This window comes from Protomyctophum bolini (genome assembly GCF_963924005.1).
Source record: "Protomyctophum bolini genome assembly, chromosome: 20".
Lineage (NCBI taxonomy): Eukaryota > Metazoa > Chordata > Actinopteri > Myctophiformes > Myctophidae > Protomyctophum > Protomyctophum bolini.
The window spans coordinates 35,282,560-35,303,427 of NC_137881.1; the positions used below are offsets into that span (position 1 = coordinate 35,282,560).

General features: G+C 44.3%; 1 protein-coding gene across 1 annotated transcript; it reads right to left on the reverse strand.

Moving 5' to 3' along the window:
- Positions 1-357: 357 nt before the first annotated feature.
- On the reverse strand, positions 358-11,837 carry LOC308335358 (interferon-induced very large GTPase 1-like; the record flags this gene model as incomplete). Its single annotated transcript, XM_080792377.1, has 6 exons — positions 358-5,055; positions 6,056-6,093; positions 6,513-6,687; positions 9,116-9,391; positions 9,846-10,085; positions 11,583-11,837. The coding sequence occupies 6 exons, from the start codon at positions 11,835-11,837 to the stop codon at positions 358-360; spliced, it is 5,682 nt and encodes a 1,893-aa protein (XP_080648503.1).
- Positions 11,838-20,868: the final 9,031 nt, after the last annotated feature.

A 20,868-nucleotide genomic window follows, 5' to 3' on the forward strand; every position in this document is an offset into this window, starting at 1 on the left:
GGAGGAAGGGGTTGACGGGTCAGTTTGACCAAAAACAAACGTGCAAAGATGCCTAAATTCCTATTTGGAAAATGTTTCAGGAAAAAAACAGAGTTGATTTGAATCGAATATTTACGAAAGGTCATGGAAGGGGAACCTCCTGAGAGCTTCATGTGCAAAGATAAAGATAAGATAAGATAAAGATAAATATAATCAACTTAAAAATCTCAAAATGGGTCAGAAAGACCTCAAAGACATTCAAGTGTTAAGAGTCATCAAACGATGGTATCGGATTGTGTCACTTTGAAGAGGGTTGTGAATGTTTCAAGTCACAGACTACAGACTACAGACTGCAGACTACAGACTACAGACTACAGACTACATCTCCTCCAAGCTTTCAATAGCTTCCTCTCGGGTGATCTCTCTCCATTCTTGTGGAATCGCTTCGCTGCTCGCAAACTTTTTGCCATAATTATTCTCCAGTTCCTCTTGAAATTCACACACAAACCACTTCCAGTATGGCAATTTTGATTCATCAGGCGTGATCTTCCAGTTGGCATACTCTGGACCGGCTTTTCGATACTCCTTGTATGGAAAGCTCTGCGTTTTTGAAACGCTGAAACCATCATCACCTCCAACCTCTGTTGTGCAGAAAGTAACACAAAGTATCGGTTCGTCTTTAAGGGACCACCCGCAGATTCCTGGCGAGCGATGAAAGCGGACGTTGTGATCGTCGGGACGGTGATCCTCAAGGGTGTTGGTGCAGATGGCGTGGCAGAACGGACACTGTGCCCAGCAACACTTGCACAAATGGTCGATTAGAATCTGATCCGGCCTCACACGGACATCCTCCGTGTTGATCGAGAGGCTGTTTAGATCCACCATCATGGAACGCAGACCTTTCTTGATCTCATCTTTAAGAAAGTCAAATTGGTGTATGTCATTGAGGTTTTCGTAGCAGTTTGTGTCAAATCTTAGATCGTCTTTCAACAGACTGGAAAACACCTCCAGCCACATCTCGGTGTCTCCGTTCAGCGTCGTGACTTTCTCTGTCGCGTCATGCACGGCTTGGTCCAGAAGCTGGCACACGTCCTCCACGTGATTCTGCATGATACCGAGTACCTTGTCGTGATTGGTGGCGACGTATTCCTTCACCTCTTCTTTTATAAATGTCTCCACGTGTTTCCTTGGACTTGTGATGTAGTGCATGTAACTGTCAAAGTCAGCTCGCTCTGCCAGTGATCTCAAAACGTGTCTCTCCAAGTTCACCCTGTTCCCGCTGAAGGGAGGGAGACTACTCTTCATCTCTCCAGCCAAGTGAAGGGCGGTCTTGTCATAGACAGACTGAGTGGCAGACTCCTTCAGTTTGCTACAGAGCAACTCACCGAGCACAGCGGCAGAAGAGTTTCCTTTACAATAGCCTCTGAACGCGTTGTAGTATTGGACCTTTTTGTTTTCCAAATGAGTGAGTGGATCATTGTTGTTCTTGAATTCTTTGTGAGACTTGGAAAGACAACTCTCTGCAGCTTGAAACGCATGGAGTAAAAGGTCAACTTTAAACGCCGGTTTAAGGGCGTATGTCTTGTCTGAATCAAACTCTTTGACCTGGTTTATGACCTTCGTTGCTACTTCTTGCAAGTAACTGCTGTTGTAGCCTCTGGTTCCAACAGGTTTGCTCTCAATCAAGGCAACGGATTGATCCACGACATTGCGGATGAAGGTTCTAGCCTTTTGATAAGGAAGTAGGTCTGCACTAATCCCAATCCGGTTCAACCCTTTAGAGAACATGCCTTTAGGGCTTACATAGACGGAATAATTCCCTAGATTTGATAGGTTTTTGTAATTGCCACAGCGTCTGCGTTCATGATAGTGCTCAATGCCCATCTCCTGAAGGATAGCATCTACATCCTCTTGGATGTTGATCTCTTTTATGGAAGGAATATCAGCAGTGAATTCAGTAACCCAAACTTTCCAAAGAGCATTGAACGCCTTTTCTCGCTCAAGTTCTTCGCCTTTTAACTCACATGCGAGCTCTTTGCTCTTCTGTAGAAGCTTGTTCTCGTACACCGTCTTCTTATCATCCAGCTTCTTCCGAGCATCTCTCTGCTGAATAATCTCCTCAAGCTTCTGTTTGGATCCTTTCACCAGGTCATCATGGAACTCTTTGATTTTGGTTTCAAATCGTCCTCTCCACTGAAGCAGTGCGTCTTTATCTTTAACGGCATCAAAGTGCTTCTTCATGTTCTGTACCACCTCTTCGAGAGTCTTGTTCATTCCTTTGACGAGCTCATCTTGAATCTTGTCAATGGTCTTTCCGTTATCGATCCAGGTGTGCAGTTGGTTTTCAGTGATCAACATGGCTTGCCTCAAAGCAAAGGTCCACTTCCCATACTCCTCTTCAAGTGTTCTGTACACTGAAATTTCCCGTGTGTTTTTGAAACTGAACACAAAGTTTTCTTTCAGCAGGGCATTCCAGAGGTCTCCGATGGTGTATTTGAATTCTGACAGTGGAATTCCACAAGACTCTTTTGCTTTAGAGAGGATCACGTCCTTCAGCTCTTGGATGCTCTCACTGTAGCCCGGGTTTGGAGGAGCCATGGGTGGACTGCCTTCCCACAGCTGGGCAAAGTATTTCACATCGGTTTCCACATCAAATGCAATGATATCACTGAAGAACTCTGCATTGACCACTTCCTCCTTGGCAGCTAGCTTGGTCATCTCATCAAGATCTTCTTGTAGTCGTCTCTTCCCCTCCTTGTTTTTGTTACCAGCCTCGATATCTGTGACATTCTGATGAACAAACATACAATTTGGAGTCATCTTAACCTGCTTCATCCTCATGAAGGCCTGAACGGCAATGTGAAGAATGTCTTGCATGTCAGACGTATTCTCTCCAAAGATGTTGATCAGGGTCATGTTTCCCAGGCCAATGACAAACGTTGCCAGTTCGTTGTCATGGTGATACGTATTCTTCCCCGCCAGCTCGAGAGCTCGCAGTCCTTCGGTGTCCACGACCAGGACGTAGTCGAACTGGAAGACCCGTTTCTCCTCTGACACTTTCACCAGCTGCATGAAGGCTCCTCTGGTGCACCTGCCGGCGCTCACCGCAAACTGCAATCCAAACATTGCGTTCAGCATGGTGGATTTGCCGCTGCTCTGGATGCCTAAAACTGACAAGACAAAAACCCTCTTGTCTCCCAGTGTCTTGACGACCTCGTCTAGAACACTGGTGATCCACGTTAAAGGCACGTGAGCTGCATCTCCGTCCATCAGCTCCATTGGATGTCCTGCGATCATGAGCTCTGCAGCCAGCTTAGGGTATTCAGAGTGTCCTTCTTTCTTTGGAGATGCATGAGCTTCGTACATTTGTCCCAGTTCCCTCAGGATGTGCTCAAATCCAACTGTCGCTGAATACAGTTTCTCGGAAATGTCTTCCAACTCCTTTTTCTTCTCCTTCAGCTGATCTGGTTTGTCACGCTTCTTTTTCAAAGCCAAGACCGCTGACCACTTTGCATCATATTCCTGGTTGATTTGATAAAGATCGTCTGTTGAGAAGGTATCCAGTAAGATTCCAATCCATTTTAGGAAGTAACGTTTTTCATCCCCTTTCAGAGACTGCAGGTTTTGAACAAACAGCTTCATCAGCTCACTGGAGGATTTGTCTCGTTGTTCACTTCGTTTTTGCTCCATTCCCCTTTCTTTTTTAGATTTGTCTTTCTCCTTCTCGTCTCCTTGGAGACGGTATAGATCCTTATTGAGTTTGCACCACTCATGCCACATTTTGCCTTGGCATGGCAGAAATGTGTCTTTGATCTCTGAAAGCTTCTTTCCTTGAAGCAATGTCAGAATCTGCACAGCAGCAGATTTCCCTCTTTGGCAATCGGGTTCAGCTTCATCTGTTCTGATTCCAGAGACACTTGCCATGGTATCAAGCTGGAAGGATGCATGTGGTGTTGACAAAATCTTTCTGAGTATTGTTTTCAATTCTGTAGCCACATCCGACTGACTTCTACCCTTCAGACCCATTTTATATTTTCCTGATCCTATCTCAGCTGTAGCAGAGTCGTCATCAGTTAGGAGACAAATGAGATGTGTTGGACGCTTGCGAAGGTCTGACAGAACTTTCCTACCTTTGTCACCTTTTCCCAGAGTAGGTACAAGGACAACGTTGACTGAAGCCTTGTTGATCAGTATCTCACGCTGTTCTTCGTGTAATACAGCATCTCCATGAAGATTACAGAACGCAACACAGTCAGAGAAAGCATCATTGGCTTTTCCAGCAGGGCAATACCAGGCTATCTCTGCCATACCATCTATCAGGCAGTGAGATGTGGTGGCGCCTGGACAGTGCCTATGAAAGAACGTGCTGTGACGGTCATTGACTATGCTATTCATCAGCTGAGATTTAGATGACGACAAGGTGTCGGAGCCAAGACGGAAAAATGACACCATGGGTGTCTCAGCTTGACAGATAGGCATGTTCTTACTTGTGGTGGCACCTGATTTATCAGTCACCTTCCAGGCTTTTCTGAGTTGCCTAAAAGTCCATAAAGGACACTCGATATCCCCTGTGAACGGGTCTGGCACTAGCAACGGTAAGGCATACTGACACTGGGCTAGTTTAGTAATCATGTTCTGCCTGAGGAAGCTATCCGAGCAGTGAAACACAGCCATCTGAACATCCATCGGATGGACGTGGCTCTGCTTCAGGCTCTGGCTAGTGTCTACATTGGAGCTGAATATGTCATCACAGTCGCTGTCTTCTGTGTCAACGTCATCAGCGACTTCAGTGGTTGCTGAATGCTTGTCCTCTGTACTGTCCACTGCTACTGGGATGTACCTGGCTCTGTGGTCTAGCATCAGCAACTTCTGAAGGAACGTGTGAGCTACGTCTTTCTCTGTTATTTCATCATGCGTCTTTATAGCAGGTTGAATTTTCAGAAAGTCAGCAGTGGTCAACTTATCTTTATAGTGGTGTTTGAGGTTAAGTCTAGAAAACAGTTCATCAACTTCACAAAGTTGCTCTTCTGGGATGATCTTCTCTGAATTCTTCACAGGTTTGTGTACTTTGCCAACCTTTAAATAGAACAATAAAACACGTGGAAAACAAAGTTAATACATTTACATATATGATGTTAAAGGTACTGTTTTATTAAACAGAAAAAGCATTTTCAGAAACCAAAACCAAAACTGGGATACCAATTGATTTGTATCCAATCAGGATAGAGAACACAGTCACCGAGTGGCGCGCTACGAGCTTGTAGGTCTGCTATTTTTGAAAAATCGAAGAACGACTGACGACTTTTTCAGAAAACTGCCAGGATGTAGAAGACATTTTTAGAATCTGATCACAGGTCAAAATGGGTTAAACAGGTATAATTGTAAGTGATGACTCAGAGAAATGAGCAGACACACAATTGGAACTGGAACACTATAAAACAATATAAGCTCATGAATAGCTACTGTTGAGATGTGATCTATATTGTATGCTCTTATTCTGAAGTGACAAGTCCCTAACAGGAAGTGCCTATTAACGTGTGTGTGTATATATTGGCCCAATAAACACTGAGGAGTGGATGCTGTGAACTGACGCTGCCTACTTGTGTGTTATTGATTTCCTCTGTATATCAGAGCAGCTCTATAGGCTATCTAGATTCTTCCTACACTGCAACGGTAGCTCTGCTAACAGCTACTCTCTCTAGCCTGATTATCAGATCAACGGTAGCTCTGCTAACAGCTACTCTCTCTAGCCTGATTATCAGACTGTCGCTTTCTTGCAGTCCACTCAGAGAGTGGGCGCGGTCTTTGGGCTGGATCCAGGCTAGGCTCTCTCCTGATTTTGCTGAAATATTGTCACCTACCTGAAAATGATTTGTCCGTTTATTAAAGAGCTGGAGATACACAGCTGTTACTGCACAAACACTCTATATAATGATTACTGTCGCAATATAGTGATTTAACCTTTTAACTAAAAACTCACTCACTCTACATTTAAATCAATCAGATGTGATGCAAACAGTCCTAGAAGTCAGGGAAACAAAATGCACTTAACTTAAAAAAAATAGAGATAACTTACACCATCCTTGTTCTTGACCTTCTCTTTAATGGTGGAATCTGTTTGAATCAATAAGGATTAAACAAGGTTAAACCTATAGTAAGCATCTTAATGTTGCTATAATAGTTAAAGTTAAGGCCTATTCATAGTCTGGATTTTCGGTGGTAAGGTGACCACCGCTCCGGTGGTGAGCTGACCACCGGAACTGAAATAACGTTGAGCGGTGGTGAGTAAAAACAGAGAGAAGGGCTGGAGCGGTGGCGGTGGTTTGCTCTTCACCGCGGCTCGTGACGTCATGTTGTAGTTCGGTGGTCACCCCACCGCCGTAAATCCAGACTATGTATGAGCCTTTACAGTATGTTGTGATTGCAAATGTTTTCCCCGAAAGTCATTGCAAAAAGCAAATGCAAATATATTCTGGATTTAAAGAGTCCAGTCAGTTTAAAAATTCAAGTATTGAAATTATGAATAATTGTACCTGTCCCACTTGTACCAGGATTAGTGCTGCTGGTCTTTGAAGACTTGTCTTCTTTTCCATCCTCCTTCTCTGAGCTTCCAGGACCGTCCTCCTTCTCTGAGCTTCCAGGACCGTCCTCCTTCTCTGAGCTTCCAGGACCGTCCTCCTTCTCTGAGCTTCCAGGACCATCAGCTTTCTAAGAAAATGGAAAACATTCCACGTGTGAATGATTTGCAGAAACATCTGTAACTTTATTGTGTAAGACAACATAGCAGACAGTCTGTCTTACAGAAACATCTGTATAACTTTATTGCATAAGACAACATAGCAGACAGTCTGTCTTACAGAAACATCTGTACCTTTATTGTAATAAGACAACATAGCAGACAGTCTGTCTTACAGAAACATCTGTATAACTTTATTGTAATAAGACAACATAGCAGACAGTCTGTCTTACAGAAACATCTGTAACTTTATTGTAATAAGACAACATAGCAGACAGTCTGTCTTACAGAAACATCTGTATAACTTTATTGTGTAAGACAACATAGCAGACAGTCTGTCTTACAGAAACATCTGTATAACTTTATTGTGTAAGACAACCTAGCAGACAGTCTGTCTTACAGAAACATCTGTATAACTTTATTGTGTAAGACAACATAGCAGACAGTCTGTCTTACAGAAACATCTGTATAACTTTATTGTGTAAGACAACCTAGCAGACAGTCTGTCTTACAGAAACATCTGTATAACTTTATTGTGTAAGACAACATGGCCCAGGAAAGATACCGTATGGACCTCAATGTGTTTGAATGTTTGAAATGTGGAAAAAATGTGTTTCCCCATTATATTATTATCTGATATAGGCAACACTGAATTTCAAAAAAATGGTGGCGGGGCAGAAATGGGGCAATTTTGTGATTGACCTTATTTCTTTTATTTAAACCTCATTAAGTCTGCGGCTCAGAAATGGTAAATTACAGACAAAATAAACGTTCACTTTAATTTGAAGGAGGGGTTATGATTGAAGGAGTGTATTTTGTGCAAAACTAATGCTTCGAATGGATTCAGAATCATGAAAACCCCCTAGTTTGACATGTCACATGATGCTACTTAAAGCAAAAGGAAAGTTTGACATTTTTGCCAGCCATAGGATGTTAATGGTAGGGTCACAAGAAACCCCTGTAAAAATAATTGCCCGATACGTTCAGCCGGTCAGCAAGTGGATTCATGAATGTATGAATATAGACAATATTTTAGGCCAATAAAAAAGACTATATACCAAATTTCCCACCCGTCCATCTCGGCTGCCGGACTATGAAACAAAAACTGTTTGATAAATTCTGGAAACTCTGTATTAAATCTTAAGTGTTTATATTCTTATCCACCTTGTAGGTCTGCTATTTTTGAAAAATCAAAGAACGACTGACATTTTTAGAATCTGATCTCAGGTCAGAATGGGTTAATCAGACCAGTGTGTGTCCAGTGGAAACCTCGTATGAATCTGATCTCAGGTCAGAATGGGTTAACAAAACAGAGAGTGAGGAGTATTATCGTCGTTAATATGAACCGTTCTACTGCCTAACGCGTGTTCCCCGCTATTTAATCCATGTGTCGGTGCTGCGTAATACGCTAAACCCGCTATTTGTTTAAAGGAGAATTCCATACTAAAAGGCTTTCTTACCTTTCTTTGTAGTTGTTACGTCCCCTTCAAAGAGGTCCAGGTGTTATTTTGTGCAAAAGCTCCTTATTGGCTATTTCCCCTACCATAAGCCCTAAATGAATTGCATTGAATTGAATGGGATGTATGGGGTGTTGTGCTAATTTGCTTATTTCCATCGCTCAAAATTATAATTTCTTTGTATATATCCTCTCTTCATAATGTAAATAATAACCCAAGCGGCACACTTTACTACTTATTTCGATGGAAATAAGCGAATTAGCACAACACCCCATACATCCCATTCAATTCAATGCAATTCATTTAGGGCTTATGGTAGGGGAAATAGCCAATAAGGAGCTTTTGCACAAAATAACACCTGGACCTCTTTGATGGGGACGTAACAACTACAAAGAAAGGTAAGAAAGCCTTTTAGTATGGAATTCTCCTTTAATGTGTTTATTTCGCCGTTTTTAAGTGGTGCAACCACTTCTACATCCAGCTTTGTCCGTGTACCTGTGTACCTGTTTACCTGTTTACCTGTGTGTGTCTTTGAGCACGAGTATGTTACTCATTTATACCAGTAGGGGGCGCCAGAAACAGAGAGGGGTGTGCTGTGTCTCTAATGAGAGAGAGAGAGAGAGAGAGAGAGAGAGAGAGGGGAGTTGCACCACTTGGTTCACACAGGTGTGATTTTTTATAATTGAAAAGAAAGAGTGGATTTGTCGCGGACCTGGTCACGAGGCCGTCGCGTTATGATGACGAAACCGGAAGTCTAGTCATGCTCTGGGCTGCTAGGGCTTCTGGGAAAATGAGTTAAATGCAAGTGAATGGGGTTTGTTTCCCAGCAGCCTAGGTGGTCTGCTAAATATTAATCTAACGCCCTTAAAGTGTTAATATTATTATTATTATTATTATTGAAACATCCAGCTAGTTCAGTGCCAACAAAGACAAGTAAATATACCGTATATGTGGGATACAGGCCCTTCAGGCCGTCCTCTTCCTCGTCCGTCTCTTTCCTGGCAGGTAAGGAGGTGGAAGGCAGGCTAGGGAGTGGAACGTTCTCCGTCCCACAGATCTCCAGCAGGTTGATGTCCAGGTCTTCCCATTCCAACTCGTCCAACTCAGCCAGCAGCTCATCCTCGTCGAACTCCTCCGTCTCTCCGAAGCCCTCAGGTTTTGCGATGCCATCAGACATCACAGAGATTGCCTGAGCCAGCTGCTGTTGTTCGGTTATGTCCTGCATGGACATTATAACCACAGAGCAGTGAGTTGACAGATAGACACAACATCACGATGAGGCATGTCGTTAATCTTTCATCTGCACCAAATGGTTTAAATAAATCTAACAACAACACAATAAGAGTCTCATACTGTTATATGATTAACTCGGAGGAGGTGGAAATAATAAAACAGCACAACTAGTGTGTGTGTGTGTTAGATAATTTTTTTTTTCTTTTCTTGTAAAGCTGCCGCTGTGCAGGACTGGGGTGTTGTTTGTGTTTGTGTTGGAGCACATCAGTGTGGCCGCACAGTTCATATTCAGCCTCTTCCTGAGAGAGATGGAGACACTACACAACACTGCTGCATGTCTGTGTGTGTGTGTGTGTGTGTGTGTGTGTGTGTGCACGTGTCTCTCTCTCTCTCTCTCTCTCTCTCTCAAATAACTTAAGTCATTATTAGGCCAATTATACCCGAATATCGTCTTTCTCTTTCCTGGCAGGTCTGGCAGGTAAGGAGGTGGACGGGACGTTCTCCGTCCCACCACAGATCTCCAGCAGGTTGATGTCCAGGTCTTCCCGTTCCAACTCATCCAACTCAGCCAGCAGCTCATCTTCGGCGAACTCCTCTGTCTCTCCGAAGCCCTCAGGTTCTGCGATGCCATCAGACATCACAGAGATTGCCTGAGCCAGCTGCTGTTGCTCGGTTATGTCCTGCATGGACATTATAACCACAGAGCAGTGAGTTGACAGATAGACACAACATCACGATGAGGCAGCAGAAACGTATTGTCGTTTATCTTTCATCTGCACCAAATGGTTTAAATAAATCTAACAAACACACAATAAGAGTCTCATACTGTTATATGATTAACTCGGAGGAGGTGGAAATATAACACAGCACAACAACTAGTGTGTGTGTGTGTGTGTGTGTGTGTGTGTGTGTGTGTGTGTGTGTGTGTGTGTGTGTGTGTGTGTTGTGCGTGCGCACGCGTGTACATGATGCTGCGGTGTTACATTACTAGGCCAATTATACCCGAAAAAGACCCGCAATAAGACCCCACCCCTAGTATAAATACCCTTCAGCCCCTGGTATAAATACCCTTCAGCCCTTGGTATAAATACCCTTCAGCCCCTGGTATAAATACCCTCCCACCCTTCAGCCCCCTGGTAAAAATACCCTTCAGCCCCTGGTATAAATACCCTTCAGCCCCTGGTATAAATACCCTCCCACCCTTCAGCCCCCTGGTATAAATACCCTCCCACCCTTCAGCCCCCTGGTATAAATACCCTTCAGCCCCTGGTATGAATACCCTTCAGCCCTTGGTATAAATACCCTTCAGCCCCTGGTATAAATACCCTTCAGCCCCTGGTATAAATACCCTTCAGCCCCTGGTATAAATACCCTTCAGCCCTTGGTATAAATACCCTTCAGCCCCTGGTATAAATACCCTTCAGCCCCTGGTAAAAATACCCTTCAGCCCCTGGTAAAAATACCCTTCAGCCCCTGGTATAAATACCCTTCAGCCCCTGGTATAAATACCCTTCAGCCCCTGGTATAAATACCCTTCAGCCCCTGGTATAAATACCCTTTAGCCCTTGGTATAAATACCCTTCAGCCCATACCCTTCAGCCCTTGGTATAAATACCCTTCAGCCCTTGGTATAAATACCCTTCAGCCCCTGGTATAAATACCCTTCAGCCCCTGGTATAAATACCCTTCAGCCCCTGGTATAAATACCCTTCAGCCCCTGGTATAAATACCCTTCAGCCCTTGGTATAAATACCCTTCAGCCCTTGGTATAAATACCCTTCAGCCCCTGGTATAAATACCCTTCAGCCCTTGGTATAAATACCCTTCAGCCCCTGGTATAAATACCCTTCAGCCCCCTGGTATAAATACCCTCCAGCCCCTGGTATAAATACCCTTCAGCCCCCTGGTATAAATACCCTCCAGCCCCTGGTATAAATACCCTTCAGCCCCTGGTATAAATACCCTCCAGCCCCTGGTATAAATACCCTTCAGCCCTTGGTATAAATACCCTTCAGCCCCTGATATAAATACCCTTCAGCCCCTGGTATAAATACCCTCCAGCCCCTGGTATAAATACCCTTCAGCCCCTGGTATAAATACCCTTCAGCCCCTGGTATAAATACCCTCCAGCCCCTGGTATAAATACCCTCCCACCCTTCAGCCCCTGGTATAAATACCCTCCAGCGCCCGATGGTGGACAGCTTCTCATCGATCTGTCTCAGCTGCTTCTCATAGGTCTTCTTCCTTTGCAAGGCCTGCAGAGCCGGCCGTCTGTTCTTGGTGCCGTTCCTCTTTGCGGTGAGCAGTTCAGCGTCTATCTTTTTCTCTAGAAACTCCCCTTTCTTCGTCAGCATCTCCTCCATCTCCCGCATCTTCTGGATGTCTTCTTGTCGACCTGGTCCCTTTCCTCCTTTTTCGCCTCCGCCAAACATCTTAGCGAACAAAGACATATCTGAGGCAAAACCTAGGAAATACGCGTTACAATGGGTTTAGGAAAGTGTCTGATACGATGAATATCAACTATACTGAATCGAGGAATTTGACTCTTTTTTTCCCCCAGGTACATTTATATACAGACGTTGACACTAGGTGGCGTCATATCCCAGGTCTGTATATATATGTACCCCAACCTATAGGTAGTCCCTCCCCCTTTCAGAAGAACGAGTGGCCCAGGAAATGTTTCTCTATTCATTTTCTCCATAGGCTTTTCCTAAAGTATTTATTTAAAGACGGTTACGCCGCGGACAAAGACAACTCGGATCGTGACAAATCATGACAATGAACACAATGTTTTGGGCCGATCAAATAATTTATAAGAAGAAAAACAACAACGACAAGAGTTGGCTTTGTCCAGCGGCGTATAAACGTCTTTAAATTAATACTTTCTGAAAAGTCTAGGAGGAAAATTAACAGCGATTTCTTTTCCGGGTCTCTCGAGGGTGGCGGGACTGCGAGGCTCTATACTCCGTCTATATAGAGCGGCACAGTCCCTCCCCCTTTCAGAACAACGAACGGCCCAGGAAATGAAAACGCAATGCATTTCCCCATAGGCAGTTTTTATTTAATTTATTTAAAGACCTTTTAAGCGTCGTACGAAGCCAACTCTTGTCGTGACAAATCATGACAACACACACAATATTTTGGACCAAACAAAGAATTACAAAGAAGAAAAACAACAAAGAAAGTGTTGTAACCTGCCGTTTTTTTCTACTTTCTAATTATTTGTTTGGCCCGAAATATTGTGTGTGTTGTCATGATTTGTCACGACAAGAGTTGGCTTCGTACGACGCTTAAAAGGTCTTTAAATAAATGAAATATAAACTGCCTATATGGGGAAATGCATTGCGTATTCATTTCCTGGGCCGTTCGTTGTTCTGAAAGGGGGAAGGGACTGCGCCGCTCTGTAATGGTTGAGGCCTATGGAAGCTTTTAACGTTGGTCCGTCCGGTACCAAACTCCATATTTTAAACGCGTATGGTGGCACTGGGAACTATAGAGTTAAAAACCATCTGTGCTGAAACACAAAAGCCCTGAGTAGATGTTGAAATAATCCTGCTGCTTCTGTCTCCATCTTTAACTTCAATTTCCATGGGGGTAGGACTATAGTAAAAAATAATAAAGAAATCACAGTAAAATGTCGTACAGAAAATATATACAGTATATATTTTTTTAAATATATATATTTTTTCCCACAATTTTGTAACCCATTTTTCACCCCTGTGTCAATCATCTAATGTGATCCTGGGCTCTACACACCCTCCGCCAACCTGGGGAGAGCAACGAACTTAACTCATGCTTCCTTCATGCTTGAGTGTCCAAGTTGCTCCTTTACACCTGACAGGGGGGAGTTTCCCTGGTTGGACGTCGTAGCGCGTGGAAGGAACACGTTATTCCAACCAGTTCCTTTCCCCTCCATCAGGCGCCCCGGCCGGCCAGGGGGAGGCAGTTTAGAGACCAGGATTACAGCATGCTTTTTGTGAGGATACCTATACCCTAGGGGACACGGGGAGAACATGTGAGGGTACCTACCCTAGGGGACACGGGGAGAACATGCAAACTCCACACAGAAAGGCCCCTTCGCCAACCCCGCCTTCGGGTATGGGCACTGATGACGCGGAGGAGGAAACACGCCACAGTATAGACTGAGCGTCGCAGTCCCGCCCCCCGAGAGAGACCCGGAAAATAATTCCCCGTTCATTTTCCCTCATAGACTTTTCAGAAAGTATTTATTTACGTTCATACGCCGCGGACAAAGACGACTCCTGTCGTGACCAATTATGACAACAAACACAATTTCCTGGGCGCTCTGATTTAATGGATTAAATAATCCCGGGGCGATTAACGCGTTAATTAACTTGTGTAACATTGAAGTACTGACCTGGTGAATATTGTGTCTGAAGCTCTTCTCATCTTCTCCAGCTAGTTGTCATCTCTCAGCTTCAGCCTCGACAGCTTTGAGACAGAAAACAGGACTGTTTTTAACCGTTTTGTTTTGGTATTCTTAACACATCCGGGAACTCCTTTTGGTGTTTTATGTTACACTTTAGCTATTGAAAAATAGCAGATCTACAAGCTTGTACATCTGAAAAATCTTGAAAATGTGGCGCAAATCCCTAAATACATATTCTTTCAGAGTGAAGGTTTTTAACTCAAATCTTTGCTTCAGGGGGAGGTCCCTGGAACAACATATTTTCAGTCGGCGGCCAAATTCAGATAATTCTGGGGCTCCAACAGGTTGAGAACCACTAACATAGAAACAGGAGTTTTTTCAGACATTGGTAGAATCGTCCAAATGTCAGAATGGGTTAAACTGTGTATAATGTGATGAAGTTCTATGGATAAGTTTACAACCTTGATGGTCATTCCCTCATTCAGTACACACTAAATGGACGAGCTGAGTTGTCGGTACCCGGATTTGAACCCATGACCTTGTGCAGTGGCGTGCGCAGATAGACACTAACCCTAACCCTAACCCCCTGCCCTTTTTGGCAAGTGTGTGGACCATGGTGACATTGATCAAATCTTGATAAAAAAACGCTTCTACTATATTATTTAGGCGCCCACAATCTGTTTCTATGTCAGTGGTTCTTCGATAAATAAATAAAATAGCAGACCTACAAGCTCGTAGCGCGCCACTCGTTGGCGCGCTACGAGCTTGTAGATCTGCGATTTTTCAATAGCTAAAGCACCAAAATGGGTTCCCGCCCCCAAAATGCGCTGCACAAGGTTCCCTTTTTTTCACTTGATGCACCTGCCCCTCTAAATGTCTGTGCACGCCACTGGCCTTGTGGTCCGAAGGCAGGAGCTCTATCACACAGTCAGTTATTCATTTGTAAACTGTGACATCATTCAGTGTTTTGGTAACACGTGTACAGTATGTCCTCATTTTGGGCATGTCATTATCCATGTGTGTTTTGCTGTAATGTTTTTCACGTACAAACCTCTCTTCAACTGGGATTTCAGATAATGGTCCATAGATTGTGTGTAGAACGTTTCACGCAAATCTCTCAAAGATCCAGGCAGGAAATCAGGTATAAGTGTTTTTTTAAACTGCTCAGAGTGGCGGAATATCTGAGGGTGGATCTTAAATGGTGCATTTTTAATATAGCGCCTTTATCCAAGGCGCTTTACATAGACTGTGCATTACATTCACCCATTCACACACACATTCATACACCTTTACATAGACTGTGCATTACATTCACCCATTCACACACACATTCACACACCGATTGCGGCGGAAGCCATGCAAGGAACCAACCAGCACATCGGGAGCAATTAGGGGTTCAGTGTCTTTGCCCAAGGACACTTCGACATGTGGACAGGAGGAGGAGCCGGGATTCGAACCGCCGACCCATGGATCATTGGACGACCTGCTCTACCTCCTGAGCCACAGTCGCCCCTCTTACTGATCAAAGTTACAGGTGTGTTCCCCATGAGTCAAGGAACATGTGGAAACAAGTGCCATGAATTTTGACCAAATTAGGTTATGCCTGTTCAAAGGTTTAATTAAAAATAAATGCTATAGCGCCACCCTTTGGCCTATTGCAGTAAGACTGGTTTCAGTATTTGGCATGACCCTCTACCATAGTGTAAAGTGTCATAAGTAAATGACACTGCATGTAGGTATTAGGATCTGTTTTTAGGACATTTGATCTGTTTTTTATATAATTCAAAATGGCGGGTGATCTAAAGGTTATAGAGTTCAGATGTTCGAACACGAAAGTTGTTCGGCATGAGGAGACTCATATGTGTATGAAAGTGTCATTGCCAACGGTCAAACGGTTCATGAGATATGCACGTTCAAAGTTTTGTGTGTGTGCTATAGCGCCACCATTTGGCCAATCGTCATAGTCACCGTTTGGCATGGCCCTCTACCATGTTGACAAGTTTCGCGAAAACCCACTGCACGGTTCAGAACCAGAACAGAAAACCCACTGCACGGTTCAGCCAGAACAGAAAACCCACTACACGGTTCAGAACCAGAACAGAAAACCCACTGCACGGTTCAGAACCAGAACAGAAAACCCACTGCACGGTTCAGAACCAGAACAGAAAACCCACTACACGGTTCAGCCATAACAGAAAACCCACTGCACGGTTCAGAACCAGAACAGAAAACCCACTACACGGTTCAGCCATAACAGAAAACCCACTGCAAGGTTCAGAACCAGAACAGAAAACCCACTGCACGGTTCAGGCAGAACAGAAAACCCACTGCAAGGTTCAGAACCAGAACAGAAAACCCACTACACGGTTCAGAACCAGAACAGAAAACCCACTGCAAGGTTCAGAACCAGAACAGAAAACCCACTACACGGTTCAGCCAGAACAGAAAACCCACTGCACGGTTCAGCCAGAACAGAAAACCCACTGCACGGTTCAGAACCAGAACAGAAAACCCACTACACGGTTCAGAACCATAACAGAAAACCCACTGCACGGTTCAGAACCAGAACAGAAAACCCACTGCACGGTTCAGAACCAGAACAGAAAACCCACTACACGGTTCAGCCATAACAGAAAACCCACTGCACGGTTCAGAACCAGAACAGAAAACCCACTACACGGTTCAGCCATAACAGAAAACCCACTGCAAGGTTCAGAACCAGAACAGAAAACCCACTGCACGGTTCAGGCAGAACAGAAAACCCACTGCAAGGTTCAGAACCAGAACAGAAAACCCACTACACGGTTCAGAACCAGAACAGAAAACCCACTGCAAGGTTCAGAACCAGAACAGAAAACCCACTACACGGTTCAGCCAGAACAGAAAACCCACTGCACGGTTCAGCCAGAACAGAAAACCCACTACACGGTTCAGAACCAGAACAGAAAACCCACTGCAAGGTTCAGAACCAGAACAGAAAACCCACTACACGGTTCAGCCAGAACAGAAAACCCACTGCACGGTTCAGCCAGAACAGAAAACCCACTACACGGTTCAGCCAGAACAGAAAACCCACTGCACGGTTCAGCCAGAACAGAAAACCCACTGCACGGTTCAGAACCAGAACAGAAAACCCACTACACGGTTCAGCCAGAACAGCCAAACTTCTTGGTCCCTTAATTAACCACTTGATGTGGAAATGTGAAACGCCCTACCAACAGTCATTAAGACATGTTAATCCCTTGACTCCTTCAAAACCGCTCCCAAAGGGCACCTACGGACGGACGGCTGCAATTCGAAACTGGCCCCCCGTAAAATCTGAATGCTTGTTTCTGAATACTGATCAATGTGCTGTCATTAAGGTCATGCAAAGAGGTTAAGTGTCTTACCTGCTTCGATGCTGAAGTCCTGTACAACAGTGTACAGATCTGTCCTAAATCCTGTACAACAGTGTATAGGTCTGTCCTAAATCCTGTACAACAGTGTATAGGTCTGTCCTAAATCCTGTACAACAGTGTATAGGTCTGTCCTAAATCCTGTACAACAGTGTGTAGGTCTGTCCTAAATCCTGTACAACAGTGTATAGGTCTGTCCTAAATCCTGTACAACAGTGTATAGGTCTGTCCTCAATCCTGTACAACAGTGTATAGGTCTGTCCTCAATCCTGTACAACAGTGTATAGGTCTGTCCTCAATCCTGTACAACAGTGTATAGGTCTGTCCTCAATCCTGTACAACAGTGTATAGGTCTGTCCTCAATCCTGTACAACAGTGTATAGGTCTGTCCTAAATCCTGTACAACAGTGTATAGGTCTGTCCTAAATCCTGTACAACAGTGTATAGGTCTGTCAGAGATCAGAGAGTCAGAGATCTGTTATTTTATAACCCGGCGTCCCCGTCAGTTCAGTGGGCGGAGTCAGAGATCTGCCGTTTATAAGAAGAGGGACGTTTATTGTAAATGCTGTGGCGGGATCTTTTTTTTTTTTTTTTTGGTTCTTTGTTTATCCAGGGCAGCTGAGCACAAGTGCTCACAGCAACGCCCTGCACGCACGCACGCACGCACACACGCACGCACGCACGCACGCACGCATGGGAGCTGACCAGTACAACCACAGTCACAGTCTTATACTGTTAGAATTTACTGTTATTGCATAGCAATATTGTGTATTAGTTTGATGCTCCCGGTCAGAAGAACACCCCACAGGCCTCTTGAGAATCAAATGAATTAATGTGAATTAGTGAATTAATGAATTAATGAATTAATGGATGAATTGTTTATTTCTGTACTTTACAGTTACATGTTTAAAATACAGTCGTGTTACATGATCAGGGTTATGCCTCAATCCTCCAGTCAAAAAGACTTCTATTGTAAAAATGTACAGTTACATGTTTAAAAGACAGTCGTGTTACATGATCAGGGTTATGCCTCAATCCTCCAGTCAAAAAGACTTCTATTGTAAAAACGTAGAATGTTTGCAACGATTGCTTTGTCGTGGCAGAAAGGAGGTCAAACAGACCTGCATGAAGAGGGAAAACTCCCACAGATGTACAACACACTGTGTGTGTGTGTGTGTGTGTGTGTGTGTGTGTGTGTGTGTGTGTGTGTGTGTGTGTGTGTGTGTGTGTGTGTGTGTGTGTGTGTGTGTGTGTGTGTGTGTGTGTGTGTGCGTGTGGTACTGTATAAACACGTGCTTTACAGCAGATCAGGCCATTTCCCAGAAACAACCTGCCCCCCCCCTCCCCCCACACAACCGAAAGTGAAAGTAGGCAGCCATCTGCCTTGCTGTGGTATCGGTAACACAAGCCCACTTGAGTCCAAGTACAGGCATGTACTGCTCATGCTGCTCAGTCAAATGTATACTTGTAAGGAGATTTAATTTTCAAACATATTTGAGGTTCAAACACCCGTCCCTCCAGATTGACAAGATGGTTTTGGTGCAAGGATGTGACTAATACATGCACTGTGAAAAACATAGGTTGGGGTGCTATAAAAACTACATAAATAATACTAAATGAATAGCAGCACTAAAGCCATTTATTCCTTTTTTTTTGTGAGGGTATACCTACCCTAGGGGACACGGGGAGAACATGTGAGTGTACCTACCCTAGGGGACACGGGGAGAACATGTGAGTGTACCTACCCTAGGGGACACGGGGAGAACATGTGAGGGTACCTACCCTAGGGGACACGGGGAGAACATGTGAGGGTATACCTACCCTAGGGGACACGGGGAGAACATGTGAGGGTACCTACCCTAGGGGACACGGGGAGGAGAACATGTGAGGGTACCGGGGAGAACATGTGAGGGTATACCTACCCTAGGGGACACGGGGGGAACATGTGAGGGTACCTACTACCTACCCTAGGGGACACGGGGAGAACATGTGAGGGTACCTACTACCTACCCTAGGGGACACGGGGAGAACATGTGAGGGTACCTACCCTAGGGGGACACGGGGAGAACATGTGAGTGTACCTACCCTAGGGGACACGGGGAGAACATGTGAGGGTACCTACCCTAGGGGACACGGGGAGAACATGTGAGTGTACCTACCCTAGGGGACACGGGGAGAACATGTGAGTGTACCTACCCTAGGGGACACGGGGAGAACATGTGAGGGTACCTACCCTAGGGGACACGGGGAGAACATGTGAGGGTATACCTACCCTAGGGGACACGGGGAGACATGTGAGGGTACCTACCCTAGGGGACACGGGGAGGAGAACATGTGATGGCATGTCAAGGACCCCCAGAATGATCTGTTTTTGGCCGCGGACCGCCATCTGACAATATGTTGTTCCAGGACACCAATCCCCAATAAGCAAAGATTTTAGTTAAAAATGGTCGCTCTGAAACAATATATTTTCAAAGATTTGTGCCATATTTTCATGGTTTAAAAAAAAAAAAGCAGATCTACAAGCTCGTAGCGCGGCACTCGGTGCCACTCTATGAGCTTGTAGAGCTGCTATTTTTCAATAGCTAAAGTATAACATAATGGTTAAAACGCCAAAAGTGGTTCCCCCGTCTTGAATGGGTGAAGGGATAAGAAATGTATGATTTCCATGAAAGCGTGCGTGCACGTTGACACAGCACCATGTGTGCTCAGCAGTGTTGTGACTAACGCATAACGTAACTACTATTTGCAGTAACTTGTAACCTAACGCTTTACATTTCCCCATTCCATAACGGCCTTATAGTTATTGTGCGAGCGTTATCCGCGTTATGGCGTTATTATGTCAACTTATGTGATCAGTGAAAAAAAAGTCTCGCAGCTCCGTGAGTCTATCATACAGGCGTCTCTGTGCTGTGCTGACTGCAGTGCAGAGAGCGCTCTCTCTGTTGACAGTTTCGTTTGTGCAGTCATACTAGCCCGTCAGCCCACATGGCTTGATACACCCTAACTTGATAAAAACAGAGGTCATTGATTGGCTAACGTAGGGCCAGATTTCAAGGTAAGCCAATCAGAGACAGTCTACAGGGTGGGCGGGCTTACTGGCTGTTGTAAACAGTAACACATGTAGTCACAGACACCCAAACCCTTGTAACACATACATAGATAGCCTACTACACAGACAGAAATCGCCGGTAGAACGAAAATCATAATACAGTACCACACGCAAAAATGGCAAATGCGGATCATGATGACAGCGAGATCGGTTGCTTTGAGAGTTGGAAATTTAAACACTATTTTGAGTACTTGCGACCCAAGGACGACAAAAACATTGAGGTGAAATGTAAATTGTGTGGCGGACATAAAACATTGTCCTCAGCCAAAAAAAAGCAACGCAAACCTTGAAAATGTGAAAAGCATCTCAATGTGCTTATTTATTTTATTTATAACTTTACGGTGTAAGAAGAGTGTACTCATTTTATTTGATTATTATTTATTTTCTTCATATTGCACTGACAGCACCATTTGTTTAATTGTTTTGAAGGCAAGTTGAGGCTACAATAAAGATGCCTGTCAAAATTCCTGAACATTATTGTTCCACTACATTTCATATAATGTCAGGAGGGAGTTGTGTTTTCTCTTACTGTGCAGAACAAAAAACCTTCTTTTAAATCGTTATTT